The following is a 13,727-nucleotide window of genomic DNA, read 5'->3' as shown; positions in this document are numbered from 1 at the left end:
GTTGTATTGAATATCCGTAACTGTATTCAGCATACTTAGTCTTATCCATACGTATAGGCACAAAACCTATACTGTGCAGTAAATGTGACAGCAAAGCTAACGTCTGTTAAGTTTCAGTAAGCACACCTTTAATTAGCAATATTTTTACTTACCTTAATAATTCAGAAACACATCTAGGGAAAATTTGGATCATCTACTTTTTGAAAAATGTCAGTCCAGTATATTTGAACATTTGTTCAAATGTCTTTTTATTATTATTTTCAGTAAAATCCCTTGGCTAAATATTATCATTCTATAGTTCTTAGAGTAATATGCAAATATTGAATCACCTTTCTTATAATAACTAGTTCAGTTTCAAATATTTGAAGGTTTACTGAAGACCTTCAAGAATTCAAAATCAGGAGTCACATTAACTAATATCTTGTTCAACTTCTTATCTTTGTTTTCCAGGCTCTTGCCATTCCCTACCCTCTCCACCTCAAAAATAAATAAATATAAGGGTGAATCCTATAGGCAAAAAAGTAAATCAAAACAAAAAGAGCAAGTGGAAGAGAGTGAGGATGTGTCCCAACTCATTCATTCAGTTGGGTGTTCATTCAGTTAACACTGCTAGGCAGTATTCTAGGTATTGGAGATACACATGTAATCAAGTACAAGTTTGCAACTCTTGAAAAGCTGCCATTCTAGAGAGTATTATACTTTTTTGCCTTTATGTTGACAAGGAAAAAAAATACAAAAGGGCTGATCATATGAGTGTTACATTCTGGGTTTTCTCTCAAAATTTAGGTGGTAGCTATAATTTCAGGTATTACTGATATTGAATATAGACTGCATATTATGATAGTAAACTGCTTTAAAAAGTTATTTGTGAATATGCTTTAATTTAGTTCAACATTTTTGAATATCAACATTTTGAATATAATAATAATATTAACTAAAAACATGAATTTGAAATTAATCAATTTGAAATTTACTGTTCTTTCTTACCTTAAAATTCTTGGTTAGATTATTTTGTTTTTTTTAGGATTTTATTTATTCATTTGAGACAGAGACAGACAGACAGACAGAGAGCATGAGTGGGGGGAAGGGAAGAGGGAGAGGGAGAGAAGCAGGCTCCTCTCTGAGCTGGGAGCCAGACTCCATCCCAGGACCTGAGGATCATGAACTGAGCCAAAGGCAGATGCTTAACCATCTGAGCCACTCAGGCACCCCTAGCTAATTTTTTTAAATTATAGTAATATTATCTATGTCTTATAACTGGAAAACAATATGGATATTATTCTTCCATAGTGATTTAATGCCATTTGAATATATTACAAATTGTGTTCTTTTCAATGTTGGTATTTAGTTATATCATGTATTTCTTGAAGCAAGAGGCTAATTGGCCAAACTCTTGGTTATAATAATAGTAATAATTGCAATTAATGTTTTTTGAGGGTGCCGGATACATTCTGAGAGCATTACTGGAATAGTTCATTAATCTTCACAGCAAACTCATGAAATACAGTTACCCAGCTGTACAATACAATCCAGTGATAGCTCTTCCCATTTTCCACATGTGAAAACTAAAGCAAAAAGAGGTTATGCAATGCATCTAGGATCACATAGCTAATAACTGGTGGATTTGAATACAAGCCTCAAATTACAGTGCTCTAATGTGCTTTTAGTAAAAGGAGATTTGTCCCCTATGCATCTTACTATACATCCTACCCACTTAGAAAACAATCTTTTGTTATAATTTAATCTAATCAAATCTTCAGTAGATAACATAATTCTGTTATTCCAGTAGTAAAGCTTATGGATCTTTGTAATATCTTAGAGCTGATGGGTATTCACTGTCCTTTTTTTCTCCTCCTAAGCCTTACCCAAACCTCCAGGAACTCCTGTAGTGACCGAGAGCACAGCCACAAGCATCACATTGACGTGGGACTCTGGGAATCCTGAGCCTGTCTCTTACTACATCATTCAACATAAACCTAAAAATTCTGAGGAACCTTACAAAGAAATTGATGGGGTGGCAACGACACGCTACAGTGTCGCTGGACTAAGTCCGTACTCGGATTATGAATTCAGGGTTGTTGCTGTCAATAACATTGGGCGGGGACCTCCCAGTGAGCCTGTGCTAACGCAAACCTCAGAACAAGCACCATCCAGTGCCCCACGGGATGTACAGGCGCGGATGTTAAGTTCAACCACCATTTTGGTACAGTGGAAGGAACCTGAAGAACCAAATGGACAGATCCAAGGATACAGAGTTTATTATACAATGGATCCCACTCAACACGTCAACAACTGGATGAAGCATAATGTAGCTGACAGCCAAATCACTACTATTGGCAACTTAGTGCCCCAGAAAACATATTCTGTCAAAGTTTTGGCTTTTACCTCAATTGGAGATGGTCCTCTTTCAAGTGACATACAAGTCATCACTCAGACAGGAGGTAAGTCTGGTTCTGGATGGACAGTAGGAAAGGAGGAAAGGAGTAGGTGCTAAGAGGTGTGAATGGTGAAAACAAAGAAAGGACAAAGATAAGTATGAATTTTAATTTTTGAAACTTAGAGTTTCTAAATGAGAGATTAAGATAAGACATCTGGAGCAGAACAGGCATGGATACCTGAAAGACTAAGTAATACTTTTAAGTAGAGGGATGCATTTAGCATCTTTTTAAAAAATTTGTACCCAAATGACTTGAAGATTTTTCTGAATGAGATGGATGAATGCATCCTCCATGCAGCATTTTGAGAACTATCCTGCTTTATACTAGTGACTCTGATAGAATACTCTTACAAAATTATTTAACTTATGAAAGATTGGGTGGTTGGGCGCCTGGGTGGCTCAGTTGGTTAAGCAACTGCCTTCTGCTCAGGTCATGATCCTGGAGTCCCTGGATCGAGTCCCGCATCGGGCTCCCTGCTCGGCAGGGAGTCTGCTTTGCCCTCTGACCCTATCCCCTCTCATGTGTTCTCTCTCATTCTCTCTCTCTCAAAATAAATAAATAAAATCTTTAAAAAAAAAAAAAAAGAAAGAAAGATTGGGTGATTCAAGATAAACTTAAAAATAAAACCATTTGTCATGGGGTCTTACACATTTAAATGTCTTCTATTTTCCAAGCAGCTGCCCACTAAAAATACTTTCCTAATGGATTTTTGACTTTTTTTTCTTTGTATGGCTTCGTGGGTGGAGAAAGACAGTTATCAAGATCCTAGATCAAACTTTGGGGCCTCATTGACTCATTTTACTGGGCATTCAGGCGGACATCACACTATTTTATGGAGAAACACTAGGCCTTTCAAGTGGTTTTATTTTCATAAGTGGATATAAGACCTCTCTGGTCTTTGATTCAAAGTGATCAATTTTGCCTTAGGTTGAGAATATGACATAGCAACTTCCAAAGTTTATTCTTGAACATCTGAGAACTATTAATTTGACTCCTATGAGGTGTTGACACCTCATAACTTGCTTTAATCTCAGTGTTTTGGCAGTATGCTATTGGTTTGTTCTGAGAATCTACATAAAAACCACATTATTAAGAAACATATTATTGGACAGAGTAGTTATAATCTGTAGGTGTAACTCATTGGTAATCTTGGGAATGAATTTTCTGAGGTGTCAGAACTAGATAAACCTATGTTTAACCCTGACTTGTTTTCATGTTTCATGTCTTATGAATCATGTCACTGAGGGTGTTTACCTATTTTCCCTGGCTACTAGAGATCTCGGAACATATTTACAGCCTGCCTGAATTTTATTTTTTATACTGTTGTTGTGTTCTTGCTGTTTGCTCATGGATTTATTATTTTCTCTAATAATATGAAATATAGCTATAAAAAATATACCTCATCACAATTATACTAAAAAACATTCATATATTTTCCCTACTTGGCTTTTGCAGTTCTTCTGTACTTATTTGTTATATTAATATACAGAAAAACACTGTAGATTAATTTTTCTATATATCTCATATTGGAAAATGTAGAAATCTGTGTATCTTGTTCTTTTTCTTGACTAAAACTGGTCAATTGTTATGAGATTATTTTTTATTACACTATTTCAGCAGCTCTCTATTTAAAGATAACAGAAAATATATACGAAGAACATATACCTGTGCTCCAGTTTTTCTGATTTTTCAATGGTGATATATTTTTTAAAGATTTATTTATTTGAGAGAGAGAGAGAGAAGAGAGAGGGAGAGAGAGAGGCGGGGAGGGGCAGAGGGAGAGAAACTCAAACAGACTCCCTGCTGAGCATGGAGCCCAGACGCAGGGCTCAGTCATACCACACATGAGATCAGGACCTGAGCTGAAATCACTAGTCAGATGCTTAACTGACTGAGCCACCCAGGTGCCCCTCAGTGGTATATTTTAAAAATCCCTAGTTTTGGCGTAATATAACCAGAGTTTGAATCCTGGTCTACCATTTTTAGCTCTATAACCTTGGACAAATTACTTCATTTCTCTGAACTTCAGTTTTCTCATTATCAAAAATAATAGCCACCTTATAGAATTTAGAGGTGGTATTTGGTTTCTATGGCTGCTGTAACAAAATACCACAGACTGGGTGGCTTGAACAGGAATTTACCGTCTCTCCATTCTGGTGGCTAAAAATCTGAGATCAAGGTGCATGGAATTTGTTCTTTCTCAGGGCATCTTCCAGCCCTCTCTCCTAGCTTCTGTTGTTTTGCTAGTAATCTTGGCTGTTCCTTGCTTTGGAGAGACATCACCCTGATCTCTGCCTTCATTGTCACATCATGTTCTCCCTGTGTGTGTCGCCTTCTGTCCAAATTCCCCCTTTTCATAAGGATTCCAGTCATAATGGATAAGGGCCCAACCAAGTGACCTCATCTTAAATAATTACATCTGCAAAAATCTTATTTCCAAATAAGGTCACATTCTAAGGGTTAGGAATTCAATATATGAAATTTTGTGGGTTACACTTCAACCCATAACAGCACTATAGATAGAAACATTTTATAATTTAATAAGTAATATATAATCATCATCATATTAAAAACAGCTACATATGCTGCGTACTCTGCTGTGAACTTTGCATGCATTAATATTACTACCCAGTTAGGTAGATGTGGAATTACCCCATTTTCCAATGAGTAAATTGAGGATTGAAGAAGATTCAGGAACTTATTTTTCGGACATAAGGTTGGTAAGTGGGAAAGCAGAATTTAAATCCAGGTACCCCAGCTACTTTAAAGCATCATTATTTTCAAATTAATAACTTGCTTTTGTGATAGTTTCAGAGCCTGCTAGATTTTTGTGCCCACCAGGTGCTCAATAAATAGAAGCAGTAAACAGTCATTCATTTATTCATATCTTTATTTAAGAATTATATGTAATTTACCTTTGAAATACTTGAGGTAGCTATTATATTATCCTAGTACAAAAGTACATTAAACCATTTAGATGTAAAAAAAAAAAAAAAGCTTATCTGAAAGTAGTGAAAGGTATACCTCTTTTCACAGCTTATTATACTTGATCGCTAAATTTGGTGTTAGGTTTTCAAACCACATATTTAAACATAGGAATCCATAATGTTTTATAACTTTTTTTTTGTCTGATACCAGGAAGATTTAGGTATCTTAGACACCAAATACTCCCTGGAACTAAATCCAACCAAAATGTAAGAATCCTTGGGAATAATGAGAATCTTTATATTCAGAACAGAGAAGACAGACAATAATGCTCTTGGTCACAGTTTATTGAAAGATATAGAACTGATGTTTAAATAGACCATATTTTGGTTTTCTGTATCACCAAAGGACATAATATGACATAAGCCATAACTCAGTTAAGGCAGTGCTACAGCAGGGACAATTGAGTTAATGTGATCCAGGGACTCTGAACTTAGAAAAATCTGGATGAATAGGTCACAGATACATTAGAAGAGTTGTTCCCAATCTGTGATATTTTTACATTATTTCCAAGAACCTTGTATAATAGTTGTACTTTTAATATCCATTGATTGAGAAGATATATAATGACATAATGACTTGTGCCTGCCAAGATCAATAGGCTAAGAAAACCTTCCAAAATAGCACAATGATTTGATCTGTTCCCTAGGCTTAATTAACAAAGGTCATTTGATGTTAGTGGACACCTGCCAAATACAATGATGTTAGTTCTAATATAATTAATGCTGAGCTGCTCCTTTTTTTTCTTGCTGACTATTTCTTAGAATCATAGCTAGGGAAAAACATAAAATCATTATGAAATATTCTTTTAGAGAGGCTATAGAAAATTTGAGGATATAATTATTTTCACTGCAATTTTATCTTTCCCAAACCTATGGAAATTTACTAAGATGTATATATTTCTCAAGTATAATTTAATTTCATATATACAAAGATATAAATTTCTATGTCTTCTATATCTGAAAGCTGTTCATTTCATTTTTTATCTTTAATTTGCTGGCACTAATAATCCTGTTTTTGTTTAAAATTGGACTCTGAAGAAACAGTATGTAGTAAAAAATTGACTTTAAAAGGGAAGTTGTAACTTTTGATCTCATCTAAGATTATTGTTAACATATAGATGTAAATGGAGGATTGATAGCAATTTATGTGTTTCTGAATAATACAGAAAATCGATATATGATCTATTTATAGTCAATAATATTTCCCCTTAATCATGACTCATACAGTTGATAATATTAAGTGATTTTAAATGGTCTTCGATATGAAAATATTTTGGTTAAAATAATTATGTTCTAGAAACACAGGTTAATCTTCCAATTTTTCCATAACTTTAAATCTCGGCATTACAGTCAGTTGCCACTAGTTTACCTTAAAAATGTGGAGAATGCAGTATATATGCCATTGTCAAGGGAAGAATTTATATTGTGCTAGAAAAAGATCTCTACTATTAGAATACACATTTTGAAAGGATGTCTTTTTATATAGTTTTCTTGTATAGATAATGATAATAAGAATATACGGTAACTATATTGTATAAAAGAAGTACAAATAAAACTGTGATAAAGAATGTAGTGAATTGCATCTAAAACCTAATGCCCTAAAATGTTGCCTGATGCTCATGCTAATTGGAGCCATTCTAAACCTGTTAAATCCTAATGTCTGTTTTTTTTTTCTTTCTTTAGAAAACATATCTGACCTCTAATTTTTCTGTGCATTTAACAGATTCTTGGGAAAAGAGTCTTGATTTCTATGTGTATACATTAGTAGTATAGGTCTTTGGAAGGAAAAGAATTATGTCTATCTACTAAATAAATACTGAATACCAACTTTAAACTTTTTGAAGAAGCTAATTCTACTCCAAATTCTGGGCGTTGCAGAACTGTTATTTAAAAAAAATAAAAAGTAAAAACAACAACCAACAAAAAACTATGACATTTAGAGACATGACAGTTTAGGTTTCCAGAACTTGCTAAAGCATTTCATTAGTATATGTCAACAGGCCTAAATAAGCAAACTAGAAAAAGACTGATTTCCCATTTCCCAAGTTATGAGTACAATTTAAATTCATTCTTAAAATAATTTTAGCAAAGGAGCTAAAAGGAATTTGAGTAAAGAAGCTCTGGATGTAAATACAACTGTAATAAAATTTAACTTTTCACACTGATATTTAATGACAATCGAGAGTAAGATGTGTGCAGGTGCTTGTGTATTAAATACTTATTTTATCAATGATATATTTTTATCAATGATATATTTTATACTATATCAATGATACTTACAAATCAGACTCCTTGTTTTGAATTTTGTTTTGTTTTACTTCCTCTATAATTCTGGTGTTGCTTTTATTATTGTTATCATTTATTAAAATGCTAGATATATTTTCAAAAGTGTACCTTATTAAAGAACTAAGTATTTTCTCAATAATAGGTTTCCTATTTTCTCTGATAATATTTCATATTTATAATATGGCTAAGCGAAATTGTTGGCTAGCCAATTACTACATGTTAACCCCTATCTCTTTAGAGATATTTGCTTAATTTTACTTAATTATTGATATCTTCTAATATTATCAGCATTTCAGATGACATACAGATATTCCCTTCATCTCTCATTCATTCTCCATTCTTTATCTTTGAGTTGCCTTCAGGTATTTATATGGAGTATAATAGTAGTACTACTCAAATACTTTACATCCATCAATGGGTTTATAATCTTATTTTAGAGAATTGATAGCTAATATTTGTATTTCCTTGTGGACATTAAATAATCAAGAAGAAAAGTATAATGCTGACACCACTTTACAGAATACAAACATTTCTTAAATATAGTTTTAAGGAAAAATTATAAGTTCTACCTCCATTTCCTCTGCCCACATCTAAATTCTAAATTTGGTTTATGGTCAATAATATCACATCTCTCTTGCTAATGAAGAATGATTGTACTGAAGTTTCTGGATGGGCTTTTTAAATTTTTCCCATGAGTTTCCAGAATCTCAGAGTTTCCTATAAAATTTATGTTCAGTTAATTGATGAGGGAAATACTATAACACAGAAAAGCTCTTAAATAAAAGTAAAATAGCACAGACAAACAAGAAGTGAAGATAAAAGATTGCCAGTAAGGTTGAGGTGTAAAGACTGAGAACATTTGAAGAGAGAGAGAGAGAGAAGGGAAGGAGGGGGTAGATAACACAAACATAAATGTTAATAGAATCTGAAGCCACCGTAATTGATACACAAGTCTAACAGAACATGAAGTACTCCCTGTGTTTCCAAATAGTACAGAGAAATAAGGCCATTTGGAACCCCCTAAAGTGCTTCTTCATATACATATATTACGATCATTAGGACTACTGTGTTTGAAGAATGTAAAAATAAATCCATTAATTTCACAGCTTTTTTCTTTTACTTTGACTCTCAGTCTTATTGTGGTTGTTTCAACTATGGCTAAATGACTCTGAGGAAGCATCTCTAAGTGAATCTTCAATTCCCAGGGAGATCTAAGTAGTGGCACCTTAAGGTGTTTATGAACATAGAGCCTGATATAATAAAAAGGTCTTTTAAAGCACTGGTCCATTTGCTGGATTTCGCCTGTAGACATAATTTGCCCCCTATCGTGTTTTTCAATTAATTTAAATTAATTCAATTAATTTCCAATGGTTAAAAATGGAAAGATTTCACCTAGAAGATTCACTATCAACTTCTGTTGAAAAATCAGAAGTTTAGGCAAGTTTGGGCCAACATTCCACAAAGTTGCAATCTCCTGGTGCTGAATACTACCAACTCCTTCAGGTGGGCCAGGCAATCTCCCATTGGCCCCAGACCCCACCTGGTCTCTAAGTGATCTGCCTGATACCTCTGGACATTTGTATTTCTTTTTTCTTTTTAAGATTTTATTTATTTATTTGAGAGAGAGAGCGAGAGAGCTCAGGAGCAGAGGGGAGGAGCAGAGGGAAAAGCAGGCTCCCCGCTGAGCCGGGGAGCCTGATGTGGGACTGGATCTCAGGACCCTGGGATCATGACCTGAGCCGAGGGCAGACTCTTAACTGACTGAGCTACCCAGGTGCCCTGGACATTTGTAGTTCTATCACAAGTTTAACATCTAGTAAATTAAATTACCCTCCAGACCACTTCAAAAGAAGGGCAAGATAGAAGCCGAGGAGGAGAACCTTGTATATATTATTTGAAGTCATCTGACCACTATTTATTTTGTCCAAGAATAAAATGAACAGTACACCCTCTGAAGCTTTGAGCCTGTTTAATTCATTATTTAGAGGGAGAGGTGTCTTAATAGAATTGGAGGGTCAGATGAAGTTTGTGTCACTAAATAAGGATGAAACATTGAGACCCACTGGGAATTTGTTCAAGACAAATTAAAAGCAAAAAAAGTAAACAGTTTAAATAAGAAAAAGTTAATTAGATTCCCAAGATGTTTTCAATCAATGTCAATTTATTATTAGCATTAGGCAGGGAGGAAATACATAACAGGCAGTTATAATCCTGAGAGTAGCCCTTCAGTTCTGTCCATGTTTTTAATTCTTGACAATACTGTGTTCCAGTTTGGTCTAAGTCAGGAGTTATCATAAGGCTTTCTTCTTTCTCAGATTTGTGGAAGTTGGGAGAAAGAAAAAAGGAAACAAAAGTAGAGAGAAAGAAGTGACCACACACATATGCATATGTGTGTGTATTTTTAGGCTGAGAATCCCTTTAATCATCTGAATATTAAAATCCAATCATAACTTCCCCATCTGTCTGATTGTTCTTGGCTTCCATTGTTGCTCCTGCCAGGCTTTTGGTATTTCCTGTTTAGAACTAATGCGTTCTCTATTTGCTTTGCTATTTTCCTGTTTATTTTTCCCTCTTCCCCCGCCCCCCCAACCCTTGCTCTTGATCTTTGATCTTCTTTTGTCTCCATTTCTCAATCTGGCTGATTGTGTTAGGTCTCTCACTGGGCGAGTACTTACAGAAAAAAAAGAAAAGAAAAAAAAAAGATACCTTGTTTAGAAAGTATGTTCACAGAGCCATCAAATTAATGAGTATCTCAAGGCCTGTGATAAAAAAGGAGAAAAGATGATGAATGCAATTAAAAATAAGAAGCACTGACTATTGGCCGCCTTATGCATCAGTCCAAACATGAGATTGTATGCTTACACATGAGGTACATACATACACACACACGCACACACACACACACACACATACACAGGTTAACACACCAGAGGAATAAAATAGGAATACTGGAAACCATTCTGGTAGATCTGTTTAGACTTTGATTTCTTTTTATTTTTTATTTATTTATTTTTTTTTTTTAAAGATTTTATTTATTTATTTGAGAGAGAGAGAATGAGAGAGAGCACATGAGAGGGGGGAGGGTCAGAGGGAGAAGCAGACTCCCTGCCGAGCAGGGAGCCCGATGCGGGACTCGATCCCGGGACTCCAGGATCATGACCTGAGCCGAAGGCAGTCGTTTAACCGACTGAGCCACCCAGGCACCCAAGACATTGATTTCTTTTTAAACAAAAGACTATTTTAGTCATATTACAGAGAGATGACTATAAAAGAAAAAGAAAATAAAACATTTTATATTTCCAAAGATCTTCTTACTAAGGAAAACGATGCTTCAAGTATTATTTAAGAAATTGAAGTCATACATCAGTTACAAAGTATATTATTTTTCCTAAGTTTTTCAGTGTTTATGCCCATTCACCAAAAACACTTCACATGTTCTTTTTCCCTCTAGTATAAAGTATTATTATTATTTTTTATTAAATACACACAGAATATACTTGTGAGAATATGGACATATGGTCAGTTATAGCACTTTAAGACGTGCCACAATATCAGGGGTAATGATCCAAGTAGTTAATGGCCAGCATGGCCTGGGCACCAACCAATCAGGACAGACACTGGCCAAGGACGAAGTAAGGTTAGCTGGGCCAGTGATGTCCTGAACGACATTACCCTTGTGTGTAAGGGATAGAGGACCTAATGGGATTTGATGTTAACCAGGAGGTTGGGGTTAGTAATCCCTATTCTAATACAGCATTTGAGTAAAGTGTTTTAAACTGGATATATGTCCCATTTTTTAATACATCTGACGCATAGCTCTTTCAAATTGTCTACTGCATGGGTTATAATGACTAATATGAGAATTATACATGACATCTGCTAAATTACTGTATGTCTGATAATAAACATATTCTCTAAACTTTTTGATTTGTGTAGTAACTTAGCTCCATCTCACTAGGGACAATATTAAGTTTACATTAGGCCTAGTATATTAAGTCACTTAAAGTCAATTAGGGGTATGGCTGGGTGGTTCAGTCAGTTAAGCGTCTGCCTTCAGCTCAGGTCGTGATCCCAGGGTCCTGTGATCCAGTCCTGCTTCAGACTCCTTGCTCAGCAGGGAGCCTGCTTCTCCCTCTGCCTGCCATTCCCCCTGCTTGTGCTCTCTCTTTGTCTCTCCCTCTCTGACAAATAAATAAAATCTTTTAAAAAAGAAAGTAAATTAGGGATTAGAAGTAATTATTTATAAGGGATATATATATTTTTTTAACCTCTTTTTCAAAATGTGGGTTGGTAAGAAAAATACTACGTGATTCTGGTTTACCAGTAGGTTTTGTTAATGGAGTGAAGGTGGGATTTTATAAACCTAACCGGAAATAATTTTGAAAGTTAAATGCAGTGCTAGAGAACAAGTTCTCGGTTGTAAAATAACAATGGTTTTTATGTATATAGCACTTGTTATGATTTAGACAATATTGATTCCAAGTGTATTATATAAATCATCTCACTTATTATGTACAACAATATTATGAAATAAGCTTATTATTCATGAGATCAGATTTATGTTCTATTCTGTGTTTGATAATTCTCCATCTTGTATAGATTTTAAACTGATCAAGAACAAGTGCAGTGTTAAAAATATTCTTGTACCTTGAAGGAGGAAAAATGGACTATAAACAATATTAAGGACCTAGCTCTCCATTAAGCTACACATGTGGACACATTTTGAGAGGTTTAAACAGATGCACTAGTGGAAGGGTTTCGAATACTCATGGTGATGATGAACTCAGTCCTTTGCCTTCCTGTTTTTAGTACCAGGGCAACCACTAAACTTCAAAGCAGAACCTGAGTCTGAAACAAGTATTTTGCTGTCTTGGACACCTCCACGTTCAGACACCATTGCCAACTATGAACTGGTCTACAAAGATGGGGAGCATGGCGAGGAGGTAAGACTGCCTCTCACCTTCTGATCATTCACTATCCTGGGGCACTACTCTACTTTTGTGTATTCGCCCAGGTTCTGCCAAAAGGTCAAATATCTATAGAGCACTTTGGTGGAAAAGATTTATTCATCAAAAAAGGAACTTGACCAAAAAAACAGAATATTGATTTCAAGCCTTTGGGGGTGGAATGAAGCAAACACCAACAACAAAACAGCTGTTGTCCCTATTTCCAGGCTTCCAAGCTTCTTCTGAAAGTATCTAAAAGAATATACCCCATGAGACTTAGGGACTTCCTTTATTTCTCTTCCGCACTATGGTAATTAAGCCATATAGTACTTAAGTTAAATGACTTCCAAGGCTTTGGATGGATGAATTTTTCCAAACTGGTTTCAGAGAACGAGGCCCTGTAGCAAATGTTTATTTGTATGCCAAGAGTTATTTGATATGAATGGGAGTATATATAATGTTTGAGTATACTATGCAAATAAAATAATTATAAAATGAAAAAGTCTGGCAATTGTTGATAGTTACTGAAAAGAGAAACAAAATCAATATAACTAATGCATATATTAAGAGGTATAGTAAGGATTTCACATATATTGAGTCATTCAGTTCTTACAGTGGTGTCATGAGTAAGTTCTTACTTTTAATCGATTTCACACATAAAAAGTGAAGGCACAGAAAAGGTAAAACAGATTCCCCCAAATCTCACACTACTGAATGGCAGAACTGGGATTTGAAAATCTAGGCAGTCAGGTTCCAGAATCTATCTTTTTTTTTTTTTAATCTTTGTGCAAAGAGTTTAGTTTTAATATTACTTAGTATTTTAATATTTAAAAATACGGTCCTAAGAGAAAAATAAGTTCTTACTTTTAATCGGTTTCAGACATAAAAAATGAAGGCACAGAAAAGGTAAAACAGATTCCCCCAAATCTCAGGTTCCAGAATCTATCGTTTTATTTATTTTTATTTATTTATTTATTTATTTATTTATTTTTATTCTTATGTTAATCCCCATACATTACATCATTAGTTTTAGATGTAGTGTTCCATGATTCATTGTTTGTGCATAACAC

General features: G+C 34.6%; 1 protein-coding gene across 4 annotated transcripts in view; it reads left to right on the top strand.

Annotated features, from left to right (window-relative positions):
• Positions 1 to 13,727, top strand: part of PTPRD (protein tyrosine phosphatase receptor type D) — a 434,932-nt gene that overhangs the window by 293,931 nt on the left and 127,274 nt on the right. For all 4 annotated transcript variants that reach the window (XM_081802975.1, XM_081802978.1, XM_081802976.1 and 1 more), the window contains 2 exons: positions 1,860 to 2,441; positions 12,521 to 12,654. In XM_081802975.1, the coding sequence (XP_081659101.1) occupies positions 1,860 to 2,441; positions 12,521 to 12,654 (716 nt within the window). The remainder of the gene's footprint in view (positions 1 to 1,859; positions 2,442 to 12,520; positions 12,655 to 13,727) is intronic.

Source organism: Leptonychotes weddellii, chromosome 14, assembly GCF_054177405.1.
Source record: "Leptonychotes weddellii isolate Sample4059 chromosome 14, ASM5417740v2, whole genome shotgun sequence".
Taxonomy (NCBI): Eukaryota; Metazoa; Chordata; class Mammalia; order Carnivora; family Phocidae; genus Leptonychotes; species Leptonychotes weddellii.
This window is presented reverse-complemented; position numbering and strand designations above follow the sequence as displayed.